The sequence below is a fragment of the Squalius cephalus genome (assembly GCF_949319135.1).
Source record: "Squalius cephalus genome assembly, chromosome: 16".
NCBI classification, from domain to species: domain Eukaryota; kingdom Metazoa; phylum Chordata; class Actinopteri; order Cypriniformes; family Leuciscidae; genus Squalius; species Squalius cephalus.
Window position 1 is genome coordinate 27,276,465 of NC_137137.1, and position 20,946 is coordinate 27,297,410.

General features: G+C 36.6%; 1 protein-coding gene across 1 annotated transcript in view; it reads right to left on the bottom strand.

Moving 5' to 3' along the window:
- The window catches only part of mtor (mechanistic target of rapamycin kinase), a 398,131-nt gene that overhangs the window by 75,782 nt on the left and 301,403 nt on the right, over positions 1 to 20,946 (bottom strand). Inside the window, exons 32-36 of the mRNA XM_079897701.1 lie at positions 20,159 to 20,274; positions 16,754 to 16,831; positions 16,347 to 16,454; positions 13,140 to 13,265; positions 12,424 to 12,555 (exon numbers count right to left, since the gene is read on the bottom strand). Of these exons, the coding sequence (XP_079753827.1) occupies positions 12,424 to 12,555; positions 13,140 to 13,265; positions 16,347 to 16,454; positions 16,754 to 16,831; positions 20,159 to 20,274 (560 nt within the window). The remainder of the gene's footprint in view (positions 1 to 12,423; positions 12,556 to 13,139; positions 13,266 to 16,346; positions 16,455 to 16,753; positions 16,832 to 20,158; positions 20,275 to 20,946) is intronic.

Below are 20,946 nucleotides of genomic sequence, written 5' to 3' on the forward strand. Positions count from 1 at the left end.
AGTTAGGTCCTATTCTGATTAGCTAAGAGCCTTTTCAAGGTAGTTGTTTAGACCTCAAATATGCGATTAATACTGTACATAAACATAGCGGCTGTTTGAACTATTTGAAAGCTCATGTACCTGCCGAGAACAGTATTATCTCAGCCAGTCCTTCGGGAATTTGATATGGTAAACTATCTCTTATTTAGATAGTGGTTACACATGAGTTATAATTTGTTTTGGGTATATCAAACAATAGACGGGCAAATCTTTGGTCTTATTAAAGCGTAACTCTTGCCAAAATGCAACCTAGGGTCTTTTTGTGAATCTACCTGAAGCAAACTTTCATTTAAAAACATAATTAGGATGGAAACGCCACTTTTAAGATTGACCGTATTTTCGTTTTCAGTCAAATTGCCTTTTGAATGGGAGTGCTAGGGGCACTACTATGATAGCATCAAAATCTCTATTTTTAAAACACTAAGAAGGCTCGACACAACATGAAACTTTGCTCTAAGTATCACCAGGGGCTCTACACATGAACTCGAGCATTGAGAACATTGTTTGTGTACACAGAGTTAACTAAAAAGAAAGGTTTTGAACAACTCACTGTAGCTGTTGTTGTTTCTGGCCGCCGGCATTTTGTCAGTCAAAAATAGTCGATCTCCGAATGCGAATGAACTAACTCCATAGGAGAAAATGTCATGATGTTGTAATTTCAATGAAAAGCATGACAACTTAGCCAACTAAGCTCATGGCAATATTTATTCAAATAACAACAATAAACAATGGGGTTTCATTCAATATATGAGTCTAAATAATGTAATCTTAGTTGACGTAAATTCTCGCGTGAAACTTTGTTGCCGGATTACGTGAGTGCGGTTAGAATGCAGGAGCCTTGCAGGAGACTTGCAAGAGACAAGCGTTCATCTTTTCTTTTTTTTTTTTTTGCGTAAATCAAGATGGTTCGTTTTTGTGCCTGGGTGTGAGAAGAAGATGAAAAGAAACATCCCAGAAACTTTTCACCGACTGCTGTTTCGGCGCACAAGGGATATACTAAATATGTGGCTGCTTGTTTTGCAAGTAGACATCAACCACCGACCGAGATGCTAAGACAGAAGGACTACAGAGTTTGTAGTGACCACTTAGACGATGGCGACTTCAGGGTGCCTACAACAAAAGGAATACCAAATAAATCGTTTTTGAGGGAAAATGCTATTCAAAGAGCTGTAGGCCTACAAGTTGCTGCAGAGAGGGGTGGATGTAATGCACTTTTGGTTATATTCTATCGAAATGTTAGTAACGACAGCTTCTAGAAATGGGATGGGGTATGTGAGCATCATTAAACTTCGTGTGTTTGATAGTCTTTGAATCACGAAGTCGTAAAGTTTTTGCACGGATCTGTACATGGAGTGAAATTGTGCATGGCATTTGAAAAGTCTGCCTTCACTAATATGTCAGTTAGTAAGTGGACAGGAGGGGGTCTTGTGAGTTGAACAGGTAGCCTAACCTGGATGTGTTACAATAGAAGTCATGTTGAAATGGGTGGGGGATGGGGTATGGCTGTGCTTATTATTGCTCATGCTGAGCCCAACAATCTTGGACGGCTGACCAAGATTCCCATGATGCCAATAAAGGACAGTAGTAATGTCATTTTGATTACCCAAAGCTCAGCATGTTGTGAAATTAAGTGGCTAAGTTATCATGCTTTTCATTGAAATTACAACTTCATGACATTTCCTCCTATGGAGTCAGTTAATTTGCATTCGGAGATCGACTATTTTTGACTGACAAAATGCCGGCGGCCAGAAACAACAGCTACAGTGAGTTGTTCAAAACCTTTCTTTTTAGTAAACTCTGTGTACACAAACAATGTTCTCAATGCTCAAGTTCATGTGTAGAGCCCCTGGTGATACTTCAAGCAAAGTTTCATGTTGTGTCGAGCCTTCTTAGTGTTTTAAAAATAGCGATTTTGATGCTATCATCGTAGTGTCCCAAGCACTCCCATTCAAAAGGCAATTTGACCAAAAAACGAAAATACGGTCAATCATAAAAGTGGTGTTTCCATCCTAATTATACTTTTAAACGAAAGTTTGCCTCAGGCAGATTCACAAAAAGACCCTAGGTTGCTTATCCAGAGGAGAACTTTTTGCACATTTGCACTTTATTTGTGGCCTCTGGACAATAAAATCCTGTGGGCTTTTTTGGCCTATATTCGTGTGCGGATCTTTTTTTTTTTTTTCTTACTTGCTACAGAGCAAATCGATTTGACTAAAGAAAAAGTTAAGTTTCATAACTTGACAAACTTTATATTTTTAATTTGATGACAACTTTATATTTTAACTGACAAATGCATTGACTAGTGCTGTCATGGGAAGTTAAAAGGATACTATTACTACAAAGATATTCCTCAGCAGATATTCAAACAGATTTTTATTATACAAATATTTTTATTGATTTTTCCTTTTTTGCAACAATCACTACCACACAGAAACACATACAACATTAATTCTAGAACTACATACTTATTCACATCCTAACACACAAACATACACACCCATACAGCAAAGGGAAAAAGGTGTGGGTATACATACATAAAAATAATAATAATAATAATAATAAAAAAATAAAAAAATATATTTTTTTTATATAATAATAGTAATGATTATACTATACTGGCCAATGTAGATTCAAAATAAGATAAAAAGGGCTGCCAGACCCCATAAAACTTTGCAGAGGAACCTCGGATAGTATATTTAAGATGCTCAAGTTTGAGACACAACATAACCTCTGTCACCCAGCGTTTGTAAGATGGTGGCAGTTGGCCTTTTTCCAACTGAGAAGAATCAGGCGTCTAGCCAATAATGTGGAGAAAGCTATGAGCTCTATTTGATTGGCTGTTAGCTGCATTTCTTCTGGCACTAGTGGAAGTCAGATGATAAGGATCAAGATCTTTGTTGCATATAAATGAAAACGTTCTGAAAATGTCTGTCCAGAATTTTATTAATCTGGGGCATTCCCAGAACATGTGACTCAGGTCTGCTGGTTCCAGACTACATCTGGGGCATGTTGCGTCTGACCCTGGATACATTTTAGCCAGCTTGCTCCTAGAAAGATGGAGCCTGTGAAGTACCTTAAATTGCAAAATGCATTTAATAATGCATTCGGTATAATGCATACCGAAGATGAAATCTGATATTTCTGTGCCCAGCACCTACTCCCACTGCCTCTTTATACCATCAAGAGATGGGGAAGCGATTCTTTGGATGTTCTCATATATGATAGACACCACACCCCTAAGAGAAGAGTCCATATTTAACAGATCATCAATCCAGCCACTCTCTGGCTTGTTCAAAGAAGGAGAGAAATGTTTTTTGATGAAACTACGGACCTGTAGATACCTAAAGAAATTGGACTGAGGAATCTCAAAATCTGTTCTTAGTTGCTGGAATGAAATAAACACACCATCTTTAAAAAGGTCCTTAACACACTTGACTCCATTTCTAGACCAGCGCTGAAATGCCGAATCTATGAGGGATGGAGGAAACATAGGGTTCGACAAGATGGGGGCTGAGGGCAACGCTTACTGTTGAAGTGAAGTCTGAACTGCGACCATATTCTGAGATCCGCGAATAATTGGGTTATTCCTAGAATAGTGTTTGCTCAAGTATATTGGAGCACAGAGCAGTGAGCATAATGATACTGGGTCACACGCGTGGAAAACAGCTATAAAAGCTGTTCCATAAGTAACCAAACTGGAGCTTCCTCACTCAACATATCAGACAGCCAAAATGTCAGTTTATGAAGGTTAGCTGCCCAGTAGTAATGCAAGAAATTCGGCATTGCCAATCCACAATCCTCATTCTTCCTTTCCAGATATTCTTTTCTTATGCTGGGAATTTTTTTTTATCCCAAATAAACGTAGAAATACAACTACTCAAATCCTTGAAAAATGATTTGGGAATGAAGACTGGCACTGTCTGAAATAAAAATAAAAACCTTGGTAAAATTGTCATTTTAATGGAATTGACCCTCCCAGCCAAAGATAAGGGTAGAGTTGACCACCGTACCAAGTCACGCTTGGCCTTATCAAATGCTGTTTTAAATTTACTGTTGAATAGATCCTTATACCTGCGAGTTACCTTCACATCTAAATAGAGAAATTTGTCAAGGCTTACTGAAAATGGAAAAGATTGGAATGACATTTGATGTGCTCTTTCATTAATAGGGAAAAGAAGACTCTTTGTTAAATTAATTTTATATCCCAAAACACTCCCAAAATTGGAAATAATTGTAAGAGCAATCGGTATAGAGGAATGTGGATTGGACAGAAAGAGGAGGAGATCGTCCGCATAAAGCAGAAGCTTGTGAACGTGTCTCTCTCAGTGAATTCCAGCCAAACCGGCTGTATTCCTTAGCATAATTGCAAGGGGTTCAATAGCAACATCAAAAAGCAGAGGAGACAGAGGGCAACCCTGCCTTGTCCTCCTAAAAAGCGGAACGCATTTGGATATTATACTATTCGTTTGAATAAATGCTTGAGGGCTGGTATATAGAATTTTAATCCATGAACAGAACACAGGGCCAAAGCCCAAACAGATTTTTAATGATGAAAATAATTCTGATCTGAAGAATAAATGCTATATCAAATGCAGGTAATATAACTGCTCTTTCATAATACTCTAATGTACTACAATAATACAATAAGCTTCAACTAAGCAACTCAGCATTCCTTCATTGCTAGGTCTAAAGTGACGTTTTAGATTGAATAAGAAACGGAGGGTTGGGCTCATCTGTTTAACTGTCAACTTGAGATTTGAATCAGTGTTAGAAGGTCTGGCTCTGCACAAAAGAGGGTTTTTAAAGACATGTGTGACCAAGTGCGTCAACCTGTTGTATAAAAGTAATATCACATTATCGTAGTCATGCGATATGGCTTTATATCAGCATAGCTGTGATTGCCTCCAGCACTGGCCTAACCACAGCCGTGGGAGGCGCAGCTGGCACGGCACTGCACTGCGTAGTTTAATTGCCATTTAGTCACACTTTTGGAGTATTTGGAGTATGCCGTTTCTCATGCACTGCAGTATAGCTATATCAGTGCTTAATATGGTGGAATTATCGGCATGCTGAGGTCACTAATTTTTCTGCCTACATGCTGCATCTCTGCACTCTCTTTTTGCAACTATTGAAACCATTTTTAAACATCAGCATCCAAAAACTGTATGTTTTTTTATTTACTCAAAGTAAAAGAAATAACCTTAATAGTTACTTGAGTAACTTATATATATATATATATATATATATACACACACACACACACACACAACAACACAGTAGCATGTTATTATTTAGATAGATATTTAATTTTAATTATTATTATTATCATAATTAGATATCTTTGCAACAAACACAGAAGAGACAAGCATTATTATTTCTGGCATCTTTAGCCCAAATATCATTGCATGTCCTTTGCTTTGTATGATAATAATGATTACTGCTACATTTGGATTATTAGACAACATTGACAAAGTGAACCTGCAGAGTTTCACTTTCAAATAAATGTAAAGGGAACAACTGACACGGAGAAGAAAGAATGAAAACCCTTCACATGTGCTGAACATCTGAACACAAACAATGATCAAATGAACATTGACAGACGTTCTTCCGTCTGATATCCAAAATGTAATCAAATGTATATTTCTGCAGGCGCGTATAAACCAGTGAACTGGCATTCTTTTTCAAGATGAATGATGAAGCCTGCCATTGTGCAATACCCACAAATTAATGCGCGTTGGCGGGTGTTCATTTCATACTCTGTGAACAATGGTAGCTTATGTAATGTATAAATTAAGGTAAATGTCCAAAAAACTGTTAAATGTCTTACTTTGTAGTAGTAGTAGTAGTATATCATGTATTAATGTAATAATATGTTTCGTTGTAAAATGTATTACTTTTATGAAATAAAATCGTATGTAGCTATACCTGTGATATCATTCACAGATGTTCAACTAATAAAAGATCTTCATCATTGGCAAACAAAAGGATACATTTGCAGATTTGCTTTCAATTGATAGTAGCTCCACGGCCACTTCATCTAACGTTCTTAAATGTACTGTTAGAAACCGCTTCAGACGATTCAGTACGTGCAGGAAACTGATAATAACAAATAAGAAACATAAGAAACAAATAATTCAAACTGATTTGCGAACAAAATTGGACCCTTTGCCAACTTGTTGGATAAAGTCTTTGAACAGAATCGACGCAAAAGAGCGATTCATTTATGAATGGGGAATCGCTCATGCCCCAGAAAAAAAGAGACATAATAAACTATGCATTTCTTAACCAGTGTTGGTCAAGTTACTTGGAAAAAGTAATTAGTTACTGATTACTGATTACTTCTCCAAGAAAGTAATCCAGTTACTTTACTGATTACTTATTTTCAAAAGTAATTAGTTACTTTACTAGTTGCTTTACTAGTTACTTTTCAAAAACATGATGCACGAAATGAATACGTTATAAAGCAATAGACCTTTCTGCTTAATTCTATTCTTTCTGCATATTCCATCATCTAAAATTGAATCAAATGAAACATTCTTTTTTAAAACTTGTTTTATTAGTTTCAGTATTTTAACTTTATGCACATTGCATCAATGACTCACTCATTAAGATGGTCGCCTGCTGCCTCCTACTGGCGGTTTATAAATATTATTTCTATGCACAAATAATATTTCTTATTTGTATATTCAAAAAATATTTTAAATAATCTCATTACATTATTTAATGCAGTTTATTTGATTGGTAACAGCCCTTTAGCATCTTATTATTCTATTGTAATTTATTGATCAAATTTAAGAATTTTAAATGAAAGATGAAGCAAACGATTAGGGAAAAATGCCCTTTATAAAGGTTAAACTATCATAAATATGCCGATTTATATATGTTAAAGCTGACTGAACTGATGAGAATACTGATTTGGAATAAATTATATTTACAACACACACACTTGCATTTATTGCTTGCATTAAAATAATTTTCTCTTGTTTTGTTTTTTAATTGCAGTCTTTTTCTTCTGCCATTCATGCTTATCAGCTCCATGCAATCTTAAGCTTTTCTTGGTTCAGCCGCACACAGTCTGAAAAGGTTTTTTGGCAGTTTCCTAAAATAAAAGACCCATTCTAAGAGCTGTTGACTTTTCTACCTTGGGAAAGAACGTTAAACGAACAACTTAAAAAGGCATGACAAATCATGACATAAGACTGACATCCCTCACAATGTACCAATGCATTATCCCTCATGAACAAATATAACGTCTGATGTTTCCACGTGCATACCAGTTTACCATTACGACATCGTTCATGAATAAACATGACGTCTGAACACGGACAAACGGTGCGTGTTGACGCGTCAAAATTCACGCGTTTCGTTTAAAGACCCACTCCGATGAAAATCATGTTTTTCTAGGTGTTAACATGTTCTTGTGGCATTTTTTCTGATGTTAGAGGACATATCTTGAGAAAAATAAGCTCAAAGTTGTATTTCTGAGTATTTCTGCATTCAAACGGCTGTGAATCAGTAGCAGACGCTAAAATGCTGGCTAAAATAGACTGGAGTTGTGACGTAGTAACTCCACTGGGCGGGGCCACAAGCTCATACTCCCCTCTGCCTCTACCGGGCAAAAACGCCAGTGCTGCATAATGTGGCAACTCTCTGTTAACTTAACTTCATCTGTGTTAAAGCGATGTAGATTATAATGTAATGTAATGCTTTTTTGAAGTTGTGTTTTGTGTTTAATTTTACTCAGCAGCAGGGTCAGATACACACACACAAGCCGTTGCATGTCATTGTGAACAGAGCTCCGATAGTGGCGCTGAAATTGGAACACATACTGTAACAAATAAGTCACTTTTCACCGTCAAAACTAAAGTTTGGAGAACACAGACTGATCCCGTCACTCAGTAATTACATCATTACATAATGAAATAGGGCAGCCAGCCTCCTCCAGCCAAGCAACAGGCGACATTCGTGCATGTGAAATTCCACACTCGTTCAAGTAGACTTGCACACGCCGGGTGGCGACGAGTTTTGCTTGTCGCAGTCGTCTGTCCCCTCGTGTGTCAAGCCCATCACTCGTGAGAGAGTCAGTCAGTTTTTCAGATAGAGCGGTGACAGTAGCATCCTAATAATCCCGAAATTCCGAGCAATCCACTGATACTAAATATGTCCTGATTGATCACTGTGGGAGGGATGAAATATCGAGGCGAAGTCGAGCTGTTTTTTACCGCAACGTCTCGGAGTGAAATAATGATCGGTGATAACTTTGATTAACTTCGGATTCGGTTGGGGGTGTAAGCTAGCGGGAGAGCTAGCGTAAAGACAGAGCTCTCGGCAACGGGGAGACGAGGGGGAGGGTCGTCTCCGTGCCAACGGCTCAGCCCACAACGCAGAGGCGAATTGCTAATGAGCTACTGCCGCTCTGCTGAAGCGAAGTCCCAGAAAACGGCACAGGTTTTGTGATTTTGGCTAAAAATGGCATAATCATAATTTAAAGACCACTGAGAATGTTTAAAAATAGCTCAAAATATGATCGGAGTGGGACTTTAAAGACTTTTGAACGCGATCGCTTGCCATAGTGTTTACCACTGACTTTGCGGCGCTCATGTCATTGTCACTCACGAGTCACGTTTCACGTCGCGAGACAGTCTCGCAGTATAACGCAGTAACGCAGCCTGCTTACGGGGAAGTAACAGTAATCTAATTACTGTTTTTGCAATTGTAATCCCTTACTTTACTCGTTACTTGAAAAAAGTAATCGGATTACAGTAACGCGTTACTGCCCATCAGTGTTCTTAACATGCACTGCATTAAAATTAAGTAATGAGAGGAACGTCGCTGAGCGCAACGAAGTAAAAGTTCAGTTTTTTCATTAGAAATGTACTCGAGTTAAAGTAAAAGTACCCACATTTAAATCCACTCTTAAAAATGTCATTTTTCCAAAAATAATACTCAAGTAAATGTAACAGAGTAAATGTTACTACCCACCTCTGGAAAAAAGCTACATAGTAACAAAGTATTTGTACTTTGTTACTTTACACCACCGAGTTGGGGGTAATGCATTACAAGAAACTTGAGTTATGTAATCAATTACTTTTTTCAAGTAACCAGTAAAGTAATGCATTACTTCTAAATTTACAACAAAGTACATCAGTTACTATTTCAAATAATTAACGCAAGTTACTTGAAATCAGGAGTAAATGTACAGAGGCATTGTGTACACTGTGTAAACATGATGGTCATTGTTGTACTAAATGTGAGCATGCATTTACGCATCTCACTTGCACAAAACAGATTCATTATTCCTCAAAATAAATAAAGACAGTGAAATGCTTTAATTATTGCAGGTTTACATAAAATTCTATGTTAAATAACACAAGTATACTTTATGTTTTTAGTCTCATTTTATTAACCAATGTCTTTGCTGCAGACCTTTGGTGATCCTATAAATCCAATTCAACCATATGAATAAGCAAAAATGATTTTAGATAAACATCACATTTGTATTTATTTGTATTTTTTTTTATTGCTGAAGTAAGAGTCGAACTTTTCCCCTGCATCCTATTCTTCTGCAATCCAGAATGTTGCTTTAATCCAGAAAAATGGTTTAAGCTGTGCCCTGTACTGTACAGATGTGAACTTGCATTTCCTTCTGCCTGAGGTTTATTTATTTTACTTTTGGAATGAAAGGGACTTTACATTTGCCAAAAATAGAACTTTCTTTTATTTTGTTATTAAAAAACAAACAAGCAAGCCCAGGCCAGAAAGTAACACTAAAGTAACCATGCATTACTTTCCATAAAACGGGATTTTCCCAAATCACGGAAGTGACCTCGACATCCGGGTTAGCCGAACTATCCCTTTAAGCAAAAGGCAACAGCTCTTTACAGTGTAGTAGAGTAAAGAAACAAAAAGACTGGGAAGCTGAAAAGATGAATGTAAAGCCACACGATCTTTCGACTCATCTTGTTACATTCATCACAGCCAGTAGATCTGTTTTCTGTTAAAAAAACAAGGATGTTTTTAAGAAACAAGTGTACTTTTGTGACGTTTTTGTGAGTCAGTCTTCCTCTCTTGATGGAATGCTTCCATTGATCTTATTTAAAATGCTATGTTAGGCACATGGAATGTTGTTGGTAAGGCAGGAATTTCCCAAAACTCACTACAGTCCTGTTCAATTAAGCAGTTTTCTTTTGACAAACTAAATGGAATACATAAATTTCACTAGCCTGACTTCGTCATACTCATATTCTAGTCAGAATGTGAGTCTGATACTGCTCCATAGAGATTTGATTATGGGGCGTGTCTCAACCGAAACAGGAAAAAAACCAACTCTGCACTCAATTGGATAGACCTACAACCAATCAGAGCAACGGAGTAAATGACGCATGTTCTTCATTCATATTTTCAACCAACAAAATGTCGCGGCTCACTGTTCCTCTTTTAAAATGAATGCGCTGTGGATATCTTCTATAACAGACGCGATGGCGGAATCTACACATGATGTTTCATAAACAAAGTTCGGGAGAAGCACGTACAAATAATCAATCCAATATCAACTTGTCATCAAACAATACCATGTCTAACGTTACCCCTATCTATCAGCATGAGGAAGCATATTCACTCTGTCAACTTACCTAACAGTCCTTGACAGTTTTTCAGCATCCCTCCACCACCCCGAATCCTCACTCTTGTCTTGTTCTCTCACAACCAGGAATACGGGGGGAGTATGGCTACCGAGCCCACAGCCCTCGGACAGCACGTCATATACGCATTTATTCTATCTGACTTATTTGTGTGAACTCGTTAAATCTCATATACGCATTTATTCTATCTGACTTATTTGTAAGTGTGAACTCGTGAAATCTCATATACGCATTTATTCTATCTGACTTATTTGTAAGTGTGAACTCGTTAAATCTCAATTCTCCAGCTGCAGTCGTCTTTGTTGTAAACTAATTCAACCCAACCGCTCTTTGATGACGTGGGTGATTACGTAACCGCAGATCATCTGTCCATCATCGATTAAAGCCCGCCCTGGCAATTTGATTGGCTCGGCCTTTTGGGAGCCGGGCATAATTACTCCTCAACGGATCGAGTCCAGACCGAACTTCCCGACCAAAAAATGTTGTGGGCGGGGTTCGGGCTGGCACCCAGGCTAAAATTTCACATGATTTTAACTTAACCTCTAACACATATTGCCTAACGTAATAGAAAATATCTATTTGACATCTTTTATAATAAAAAATCCCTGTATTGCACAAACTGCTAAATTGATCAACTTCATCTTATTTTATGAACATTGCATTAGTGTGTGTTGTTATGACATCCCAGTCTTTACAATGAATACAGGGCTCGAAATTTTACTTTTTACTTGGTAGCACCTCAACAGCGCAACCTTGTTACCATCAGTATATTATAGTATGTACATTATATATTATTATACTACGGGCTGTTGAATGCTTGATTCTGATTGGTTGACGGACGTTCTAAGGTGTGCAATTATTTTCAGGGAAACGCACGGCTAAAGTAGTTCCAGGCAAGTCTTGACCGCATTAAAGTTCCATATCACTTCGTCAAATGATTTCAGTTCTTTCAAACGTCTTTACAGCCTACAACAAAATAATCAAAACCCACAATGACACTGACCAAGCAAATAAACATAGTAAAAAATAGGATAAAAATGACAAATTATTTCCACGTTTTTTACCACAAAATTCCGTTACTATGTATTATGCATTTATTAGTTATTACGGAAAAGCACATAATCTCTTTCTTGACCTCTCTCTGCCACTCAAACGCACACACACATACAGTATGGACTGCTCTGACGATTTTAGCAGTAAAATAGTTTAGCAACTTAAAAGCTACATGACGTTTCTCACTAGGGAGGTGCAGATTTAAGTAGTTTTGCTATTAGCTATTCGTTTTTCATTTTGATGATTCCCTAATTATTTTGATATATTGATGGTCCTTGACAGTATGAGGCTCGGGGCAGTATGAGCTCTAATTCTGATTAAATTGTTTGCAAAAAAATATACATTGTAAATATTTATGTTATATAGATTTTTCACCAGTGAAAACGCCAATTAGCATTGTCATGACATACTTTTCCTGTGACACCAGAATCGGATTAGTGAATAGCATTTATGTCTCCTATGAGTAGTCTGTAGTCCCCATGAGCTAAGATTGCAGCACGCAAGTCATGTAATTCCAGGACTGAATTTGCTAGATAAGCAACTGCTTTTAAGATGAATGGGATTGCTAATAGATGGCTTCCTCCAGATATTGCACATTATTGGAGATTTTTGCACATTCAAGCAGACAGAAGCTGTACTTGACTGTACATGACTGGAAATACTGCCCAGAAGGATTGATTCAAGTGTTTACCTTGCGAGTGCTCTTCCACATGTACTTCATATAAGCGTAGGTGACATGAGGGTGGGCGGTGGGCAGGGGATGGTCGAGCTGTTTGGAGGGATCCACACCGAGTAGGAGAACAAGCGTCTTATGGGCTAGTGCCTGAGGAACACAAGATTTGAAATTAAATCTCAGAAACTAACAGTTTATCAGGGTTTTATTGCCAAATGTGTTATTGCCATTTGCCAAACTATGTTAGTTAATCAGGCTTAGTCTTAATATTTATCTTTTATTTATGTTTCTAAAACAGGTTTGTGTGGGAGCTGCAGGGGTTTTTGCGAGTTGATGAAAAGCATGTAGTTAATTAAATCATGAAAAAATGTAAAAAATCAAATAAATATATAGGGCTGCCAAATTATGAATAAATAATTTAAAATAAAAAATAAATATAAACTAAAAAAGATTTTATTTGTTTACCTGCATGTCATGTGACCATTAACTGACATCACAGAACCGTGAACGGGCAAATGCTAAATTGTTGCTAAATTAACACGAAATTAAATTCGTGTACAGGTTTCATTTTAGCTCTAGGTTCTAAACAATGTGCCACATTTTGGAAAACATTTAAAACTTCCACAACTGAGTTTTTTCTTTTGTGAATTTGAGCTTTGAGCAATGATGTTTTATGTGTTACATAATGAGTTCAGTTCTAAGCGTGTGATTGGATGTGACACTGTTGTTCTTACTAGTCTTCCACTTTTTCCACAGAGGCTAGCATACTTCAACCACGTCCTCATGTCCTCATGTGGACTAATGACCAGGGAGCGCACCATCAATATCCTCTGCCAGTCCTCCACAATACGCTGGCACCCCTGAAAAAAAACCCAAAAAAAAAAAACCCCATTTTTAGCACTTACATTTATAAACTACGCTGAAACTTGAATTGGTTAGTTTAGACTTTTGATTAAATAAGAAACTGATAAAGAGCAGCTGACAGCTCTAAAAATGGTGTGTTTGCCTTTAAAATTAAGACAATTTGTTGACAGAGAGATGAAGCCTTTTTGTATGGGTTAGTGTTGAGGTTATAAAGTGGGCAGTCTTTGGCCAGAATAAGCTGCTTCTACAAATGGCATTTAGGGTTTGGTAAAGCTGAAAGCTGAGATTAGAGCTGCACGATTCTGATAGAGATCGCGATTCTCCCATGACATAAAACTAAACAAAATAAATACATGTAATTTACGAGAGGTTCTGACAAAATGTTAATTGGTGCAGTCTATTTAAAAGTGTTTAAATGATTTGAATGAATTATTTATAAAAAAAAAAAAATAATAATCTTGAATGAATGATTCTAAATGACTCACTCTTACTTCACTTGTTTTATTACAGGGCGAATCAGCGATTTTGAATAAATCTCTTGAAAAAATGATTAAATTACAAATAACAATTTTTAACACTTGTCACCACCAAGTGGTGAAACGATGCAATTGATGCAATCAATGTAATCTTTATTTAAAGCATCAAGTTTCTTTCAAAAGGTGATTTGCTCTATTTTGACATCAGTGTTTTTTATCCGAACGATCAACTTTTATCCCAGTACTTCAGAGATTTGTAACAGAAATAACTGTTTACTGTTGTTGAAAAGACAGAGTTTTTGAAGCTGTACTATACATGACAACTGCTTTCTATGGGTCATTGGCAATGCCAACGCAGATCTGAATGATCCACTGTGATGTTGTAAAGGTTTAATAAGGTTAATAAGTTGTCATTTAGGAATAGGATTGTGTGGGTGTTTAAATCAAGATTGAGATTCTTTAATGATTAATCGTGCAGCTCTAGCTGATATTGATGAAAAGCTGACTGTACATTAAACCCTACTAATACAACTGATCACAGTGTTCTGTGCCAGTAATTCTCCTAGACAGGAGCTGAGCAATTAACCGCTGACTAACATTTGTTTGACAATGATACATCAGTTCTGCACTCTTACGCCTGTTTATGAATGGAAAAGTCTGCAGGTTTGCACCATTAGTTCACAATGTTAATGGTTTGTTTTCCTCCAGTGGCACTAGCTGAGCATATAAAAGAAATGCATGCTGACACACTACATCAGAGCACTCTGCTGAGCTGATGTCAAGCCAACCACAAAAAGTTTTCTTATCTAGCCTCAGCCAGGTCAGGATAGGATTATTGATGCAGGAACACAACCACAACAACAACAACAGCAGATGGAAGTTATTGGTTTGAATCAGTTTGATGAGCCCTTGTTTATGTAACTTTTATCTTAAATTTTTGATTTTAGAACCCCAAATACCTCCTTACCTTGCTAATAGCAGACACTGATAATATTGTATGAGAACTGAACTGAGCTGGACTATGACATCACTATTTTCTGCAGAACTGCTTTATAGATGAAATAAACTAATTTAACAATTGATGATCTTTACAACGGAACTGAATCAACACTGAACTGACTTCAGCTGAACAATGACACTGTTTTCTTTTAGAGCTGCTATACAGCCGAAAGTCAGCCAAAGTATAGCCAGTATTGGTATCAGGCCCGATACTGCGCTCATGTACTCGTACTCATTAAAATGCTCTGATACCAACAACCACATAGTGTGTACAGTGCAGTGCTTGTGACAAAGAAACACCGACAACAGAGAAAACAGAGCAGAATGGATATATCAGAGAAAGATGTCTATGAAGTTAATGTATCAAATTAATAGAACGTTAAACAAATTAAATATTTATGCCCATTAGCTGCTGTGCACAAGCTGATAAGCAATCCACACGGAGTTGACTGGGCACGTAGCGGTACAGACACGCAAGCTTGTCGATCGCTGCACTTCCCTTTTTTCACAGACATCGCTGGAAAGTTTGTAGTTCGGTCGGATATGGCAATAACAAAGAAAGCAAAATGAGGAGCATATTACTAACGTTAACTGACAGTAGAGAGAGAGTGCACTTCTATTACATGCTCTTGTTTGGTGATCGTTCACTTAGCACACATGCATCATTTGAATTAAAGTAAAAACATGAATTGTTACATGATTTAAGTATAACGAGTGGTAGGGTTGGGTATCGTTCTTATTTTAACCGTTACCTGAAATTCGGTGCCGGTACCAAACGGTACCTTTTTTCGGTACTTTAGGCATGTTTACCTCAATAACTGTAAAGACACTAAGTAATTTGTAGAAGTGTTATTGACATTATGCCAGAGCTGCCTTGGTCGCTGTCTTCCATTGTCTGTGATGCTTGAATATTAATAAAAACAACCATTGTAGTAATATGTATTTTTTTGATTTCTATGAAATGTTTTGTTTTTGTCACAAATTGTGTTGTGAATTTTCTAGTACTTAAACATAAAACATACATTTAATTGATCTTTTATATGAAATTAATCTTTTTTGTCAAAAAACATGAGCTTTATACTGTTAAAATTACAACACAGACATAACACATAATTGTGTGTGTATTTGTCCGTTCACGTGCAAGACATGAAAAATATCTAAATTTAATACGCTATTCGAATAGCCTATTAAATTTAGTTATTTTTCATGTCTTGCACATGAACGGACAAAATCACACAAAATTATGTCAAAGTGCCTGTATAGGTAAGTATTCTTGTGAAAGTATATATGTGTATATGTGTATGGATATGTGTAACAGTATGGAAATTCTTTTGGTTTCTCTGTCCAATATTTGTAAAAAATTAAAATGCAATGAAAATACAGGTATCGGTACTCAGTATCGGCAAGCACTAAAAATAAAATAAACAATATCAGACTCGTTCTGGAAAAAGTGGTATCGGTGCATCCCTAGTTTGCATCATTGAATCATTTTCCTGTTATCACTCTAAAGCTGCATTGTTTGAAACAATCTGTATTGTGTAAAGCGCTATAAATAAAGGTGACTTGACTTGACAAGGATGGAGGGAATAACACTGCTGTTACCTGCAGCCTCTCCCACCACGTTTCCCTGATGATGTCCCTCCTTTCAGGAACCAGTTTATACTGGATCACCTCCTCTAACTCAGACAGCATCTGACATGACACCATGGCCTATAGGAGAGAGAGATAAAAAAAAAAAAAAAAAAACATTCATAGATTAGAAATCAAGTTCCATTATCTCACCTAATGTGAGATGGTGTGTGTGTTCATTAAGCTGAAATAATGTAATAGTCTTACTGGTCTCGACTTTACCTCACATCCTGAACAACATTCTTATCAAAGCAGTTTATGTGCGATTAAAAAGAAAATCTTTTTTGAGTTTATTGAGTTGAATAATCATTTGACTTAAGCCTAAAAAAATCTGTTGAATTAAGACTGAGGTCTTACCCCATATGCTCTACTGTTCTTACCCCATATGCTCTACTGTAACTCTCTCCAGCCATGGCAGTGAGCTCAGCATCCAGTAGATCTCTGGCCTTGTCGATGCACTGAAATCGATCACATGAACACACAACATTATACCATTACTGAATGTTTTATTCTAGTTGTGTCACAGGCGTTTTTTCAGTAAACGTACATCGATGAAGTAGGTCTGTTGCTGCATTGCATTTATTTCAGTCAGCTGACTGCAGTACAGTCATTTCGACTGATTTTAAAGGGCCTATAACAGCAAAAGAACCAAAACTCACAAAGACACTGACAAAGCAAACAAGTATGACATACAATAAGACAACTTGCCTGACACTTTTGTGATAATCAGCACAAGCTGCTTCACCCATTTTAATTCGACACAAACACAACATGACATGTGAATATTAGATGAACCTAGATGAAACCAGACAGAATAGCTCTGACCACACGAACTGAAGGGTTGAAGTGTAAAACTCTACATAACGGTAATTACAAGCTTTTCACATATACCATGCAGTACTTAACACTGTATAAATATGACATTATGGCATTTATTATTAATGATCCTATTATTAGCTTTATATAAAATATTGGGCAATATAAGCCACTTTTATAGAGGTTGTTTTTATAGCTTAATGCGTTTAAGATGTTTTTCATTATACCATAGTTTTCATTATACCAAAACTATGTGGTTTTTTTTTGGTTTTTTTTTTCCTGTGTCATGATCTTACAGTTAAACTCTGATGCTATGCAAGAGCTATGTTAACTTTTCATTAGGGCAACTAAAGGAGAATTTATGAGCTTGGATCCAATGAATTAAGGATGAAGCTATGACGTTTTCTTCTGTGTAGATATGTGCAGTTCTAATAAACAGTATATTCAAAACTATCTATTATCATTTGTTTCTTATTTTTTCTAAAACATTTATGGAGGAATGTGTGGGTTGGATGGGCTGAATTTTAGCCCTAGTCAGGGCTGATGATTCTTCTCTTCTTGGGCCAGAAAGAAGACCTTCTAATAATAAAACTATTTAAAGTAAATTTTGCGCAAAAGTTGTTGTTGTTTCTGTTTGCTTTGACCTCATATCTGGTATATTTATGCTTTTAATGTGGAATATTTAGATATTTACAAACATACTCTTTGTATTAGAGATTAGTAAAAACAAAACAAAAAAACACTAATTATTCTTGTTAAGTAAAAAAAGTTGTGGCACCATAGTAATTATGAAGTTCTATAAAACCTTTCTCTTTTGCTACAGAACCCAGGGCTTTGTGTGTTCTTATCCATACCTGTCTAAGCTCTGCTCATTGTCTATTAACTGAAATCTCAATGCTGCAATTTACCCATAAAGGGAGTGAAGGAGAGACAGGAGGAGGGAAAGTATATTCCCGACTTCATATATGAGCTGTTTGAGGTGTCATTCCAGCTGGACCGGGCACACAGGACTTTGAGATCAAGACCAGGAGATGATCAACCAGCAAGGGAAAATATAGTGAAGTGTCACTATTTTCAGGAGAGGGAGTAATTACTCAAGAAAACCACACAAGGAGGAAGATTGTCATATCGGATGGAGACAAAATACACCTTCAGAATGACTACACCCAAAGGTCATGACTTATGAGACAATGAGCAGTCTTCATTGAGGTACGAGGTCTACTCAGACGCTGTGAGGGTGTACGCTACGGCCTGTTCTACCCTGCTGAGCATGAGAATCACTGCGAAAGATGGAGTGAGGCGAAGCTTTAAAGATCCAAAGCATGCTATGGACTTTGTGAGGGACACTACATTTTTTTTAATTCAAAATGTACTGGGAAAAGTCAAAATACAGCCTTATTAATTCACAGAGATGTGCCATTTGAAGATTCAAAGGTGATTACCGATATGGAATATACGCACCTAATTGGGAAAATGTAAATATTTTCAGTGACCCCTTTGCACTTTCCAGATGTTGAAAGTCGCCAACTTATTTTAGGAGATGATTTTAATTGTATACTCCACCCAGTACTGGACCGATCCAAAGCCACTTCCAGGGCACTTAGTAAATCAGCTTGATGTGTCAATGAGTTTCTGCAAACTTGTTTGACGCATGGAAATATAAAAAGCCAACACCGCGGCAATATTCTTTTTTTTTTTTTTCATCAGTTCATCAGATCTATTCCAGGATTGACTTTATAGACAAGAAAATGTTACCATTACTTAGATAAAACTTTATGAAGCCATTGAACAACTGAATCAACACTGAACAGACTTCAGACTACTGAACAATGACACTACTGTCTTTTTTTTGTTTAGAGCTGCTTTACAGCATAAATAAATTGTTTGCATTTTGCAGTTTGCAGTTATTTATATAGCGCTTTATACTGTACAGATTGTTTCAAAGCAGATTTTCATTAATAAACACAGAAAGTAATGATCAATGGATCATTACTTTCTGTGTTTATTAATGAAAATCTGCTTTGAAACAATCTGTACAGTATAAAGCGCTATATAAATAAAGGTGACTTGACTAGAAACAATGTGTTAGAATTTTTAAGACGATGCTGCCACAGGTACACAAACATTTCATATTCGCCACACAGTGTGTGCAGGCTTTGATCTTTTGTGCATGCTCACACGTTTTTTCTGCTATCTATCACCATAAACAACTTTTTGAAGTATTAAAATTATTGTGTTATCGAAAAAGACCTTGTGATATGCATATTGAGATATGCACATTGGTGATATATATATATCATGCAGCTCTACTAACCAAAATGACCTGCTCTGACCAGAAGCACAGTGTAATCTGGATCTCATCCTGTGAATGGCTACTTTCCTTTCCAACATTAAACTCGAGTCATGCTGGAACTGTGTTTCATTAAAATAACCTTTGTCACAATGTCCTCATGAGTAATAGAGCAGGTGGGATGACAGGATAATAATGAGTGTGTCTGTGATGTTCTCCATGTGTATGATCTCATCTCTCTCTCTCTCTCACACACACACACACACACACACACACACACACACACACACACACACACACACACACACACACACACACACACACACACACACACACACACACACACACACACACACACACACACACACACACACACACACACACACACACACATTTTGGAAAAAGGAACATCAAATCACCACAGGGTCCAAACATTAGCCAAGTAATTTTATGTGCAGACTGATGGTAGCCTTTGACCAATATTACATAACAGAAACAATGCACCACGCCAACTTTTGTGCTCTTCGTTTTGACTGAACAACTTTTCCCCTCATCTCCCTCCTGGTTGTTTCTTCTATGTACAGTGAGTTGGACATTTTTAGATGATGAAAAATTTGGTTAGAGGTAGTTTAAATCCAGCTCATTTAATAACTCTCATTAGTTGTTCATTATGTAGTACCTGTTGAGCCAATGAGAAGAGATCCTGATGTAGAGCAAGCACTGCCCTGTAAAAGGCTCCATCATGGGTGTCTCGTGGGATCATACAGGTATACTCTTCCATACTGTCCCAGTGGCCTGACAAACACACAAAAAAGCGAATTATATTATATATAACTATTACATCTTCTACAAAATAATAAATTAATAATATAAACAAATATTTGTATGCAATATCTGAGACTCATATTCAAGATAAAGTTTCCCAGCAATGTGGAGATTTTAAAAGCAGAAGAATACTCGATATTATATCCAAATGATTTCAAGGAGAAAATGAGAATGATGAAACCACAGTAAATGCTAATTTATATTTATTCTAAACTGATACTGATGAATAATGACAGCATTTGAACTCTGAGTTGTGTGTTCTCAGGTCAAAAGTCACAATAGAATCTTGTTGCTTCATTAAAACATATCTTCTTAGAAAGTACATGAAAATGAAAATCCACTTTTTTGTGGCTGTTGTTAATTTTAAGTATTTCATATGAACTCACCTCCTTGAAATATGAGTTGTGAAATGTAGCTTTTTTATTATTACAGGTAAGCAGAAACAAAGACAACAACATTAGGTCTTTAAATTTAAATAAATATTTAGTGAATTGCAATTATAAAACTTATTTACAATTTTCATTTGGCGATTTTAAAACACAATGTTAATATTAAATGGAGAATAAAACATGAACATTACATGATTGTATGATATTTCTGTAATAAATATTCTAATTTGAATGGCCTTCAAAGCACTTACAT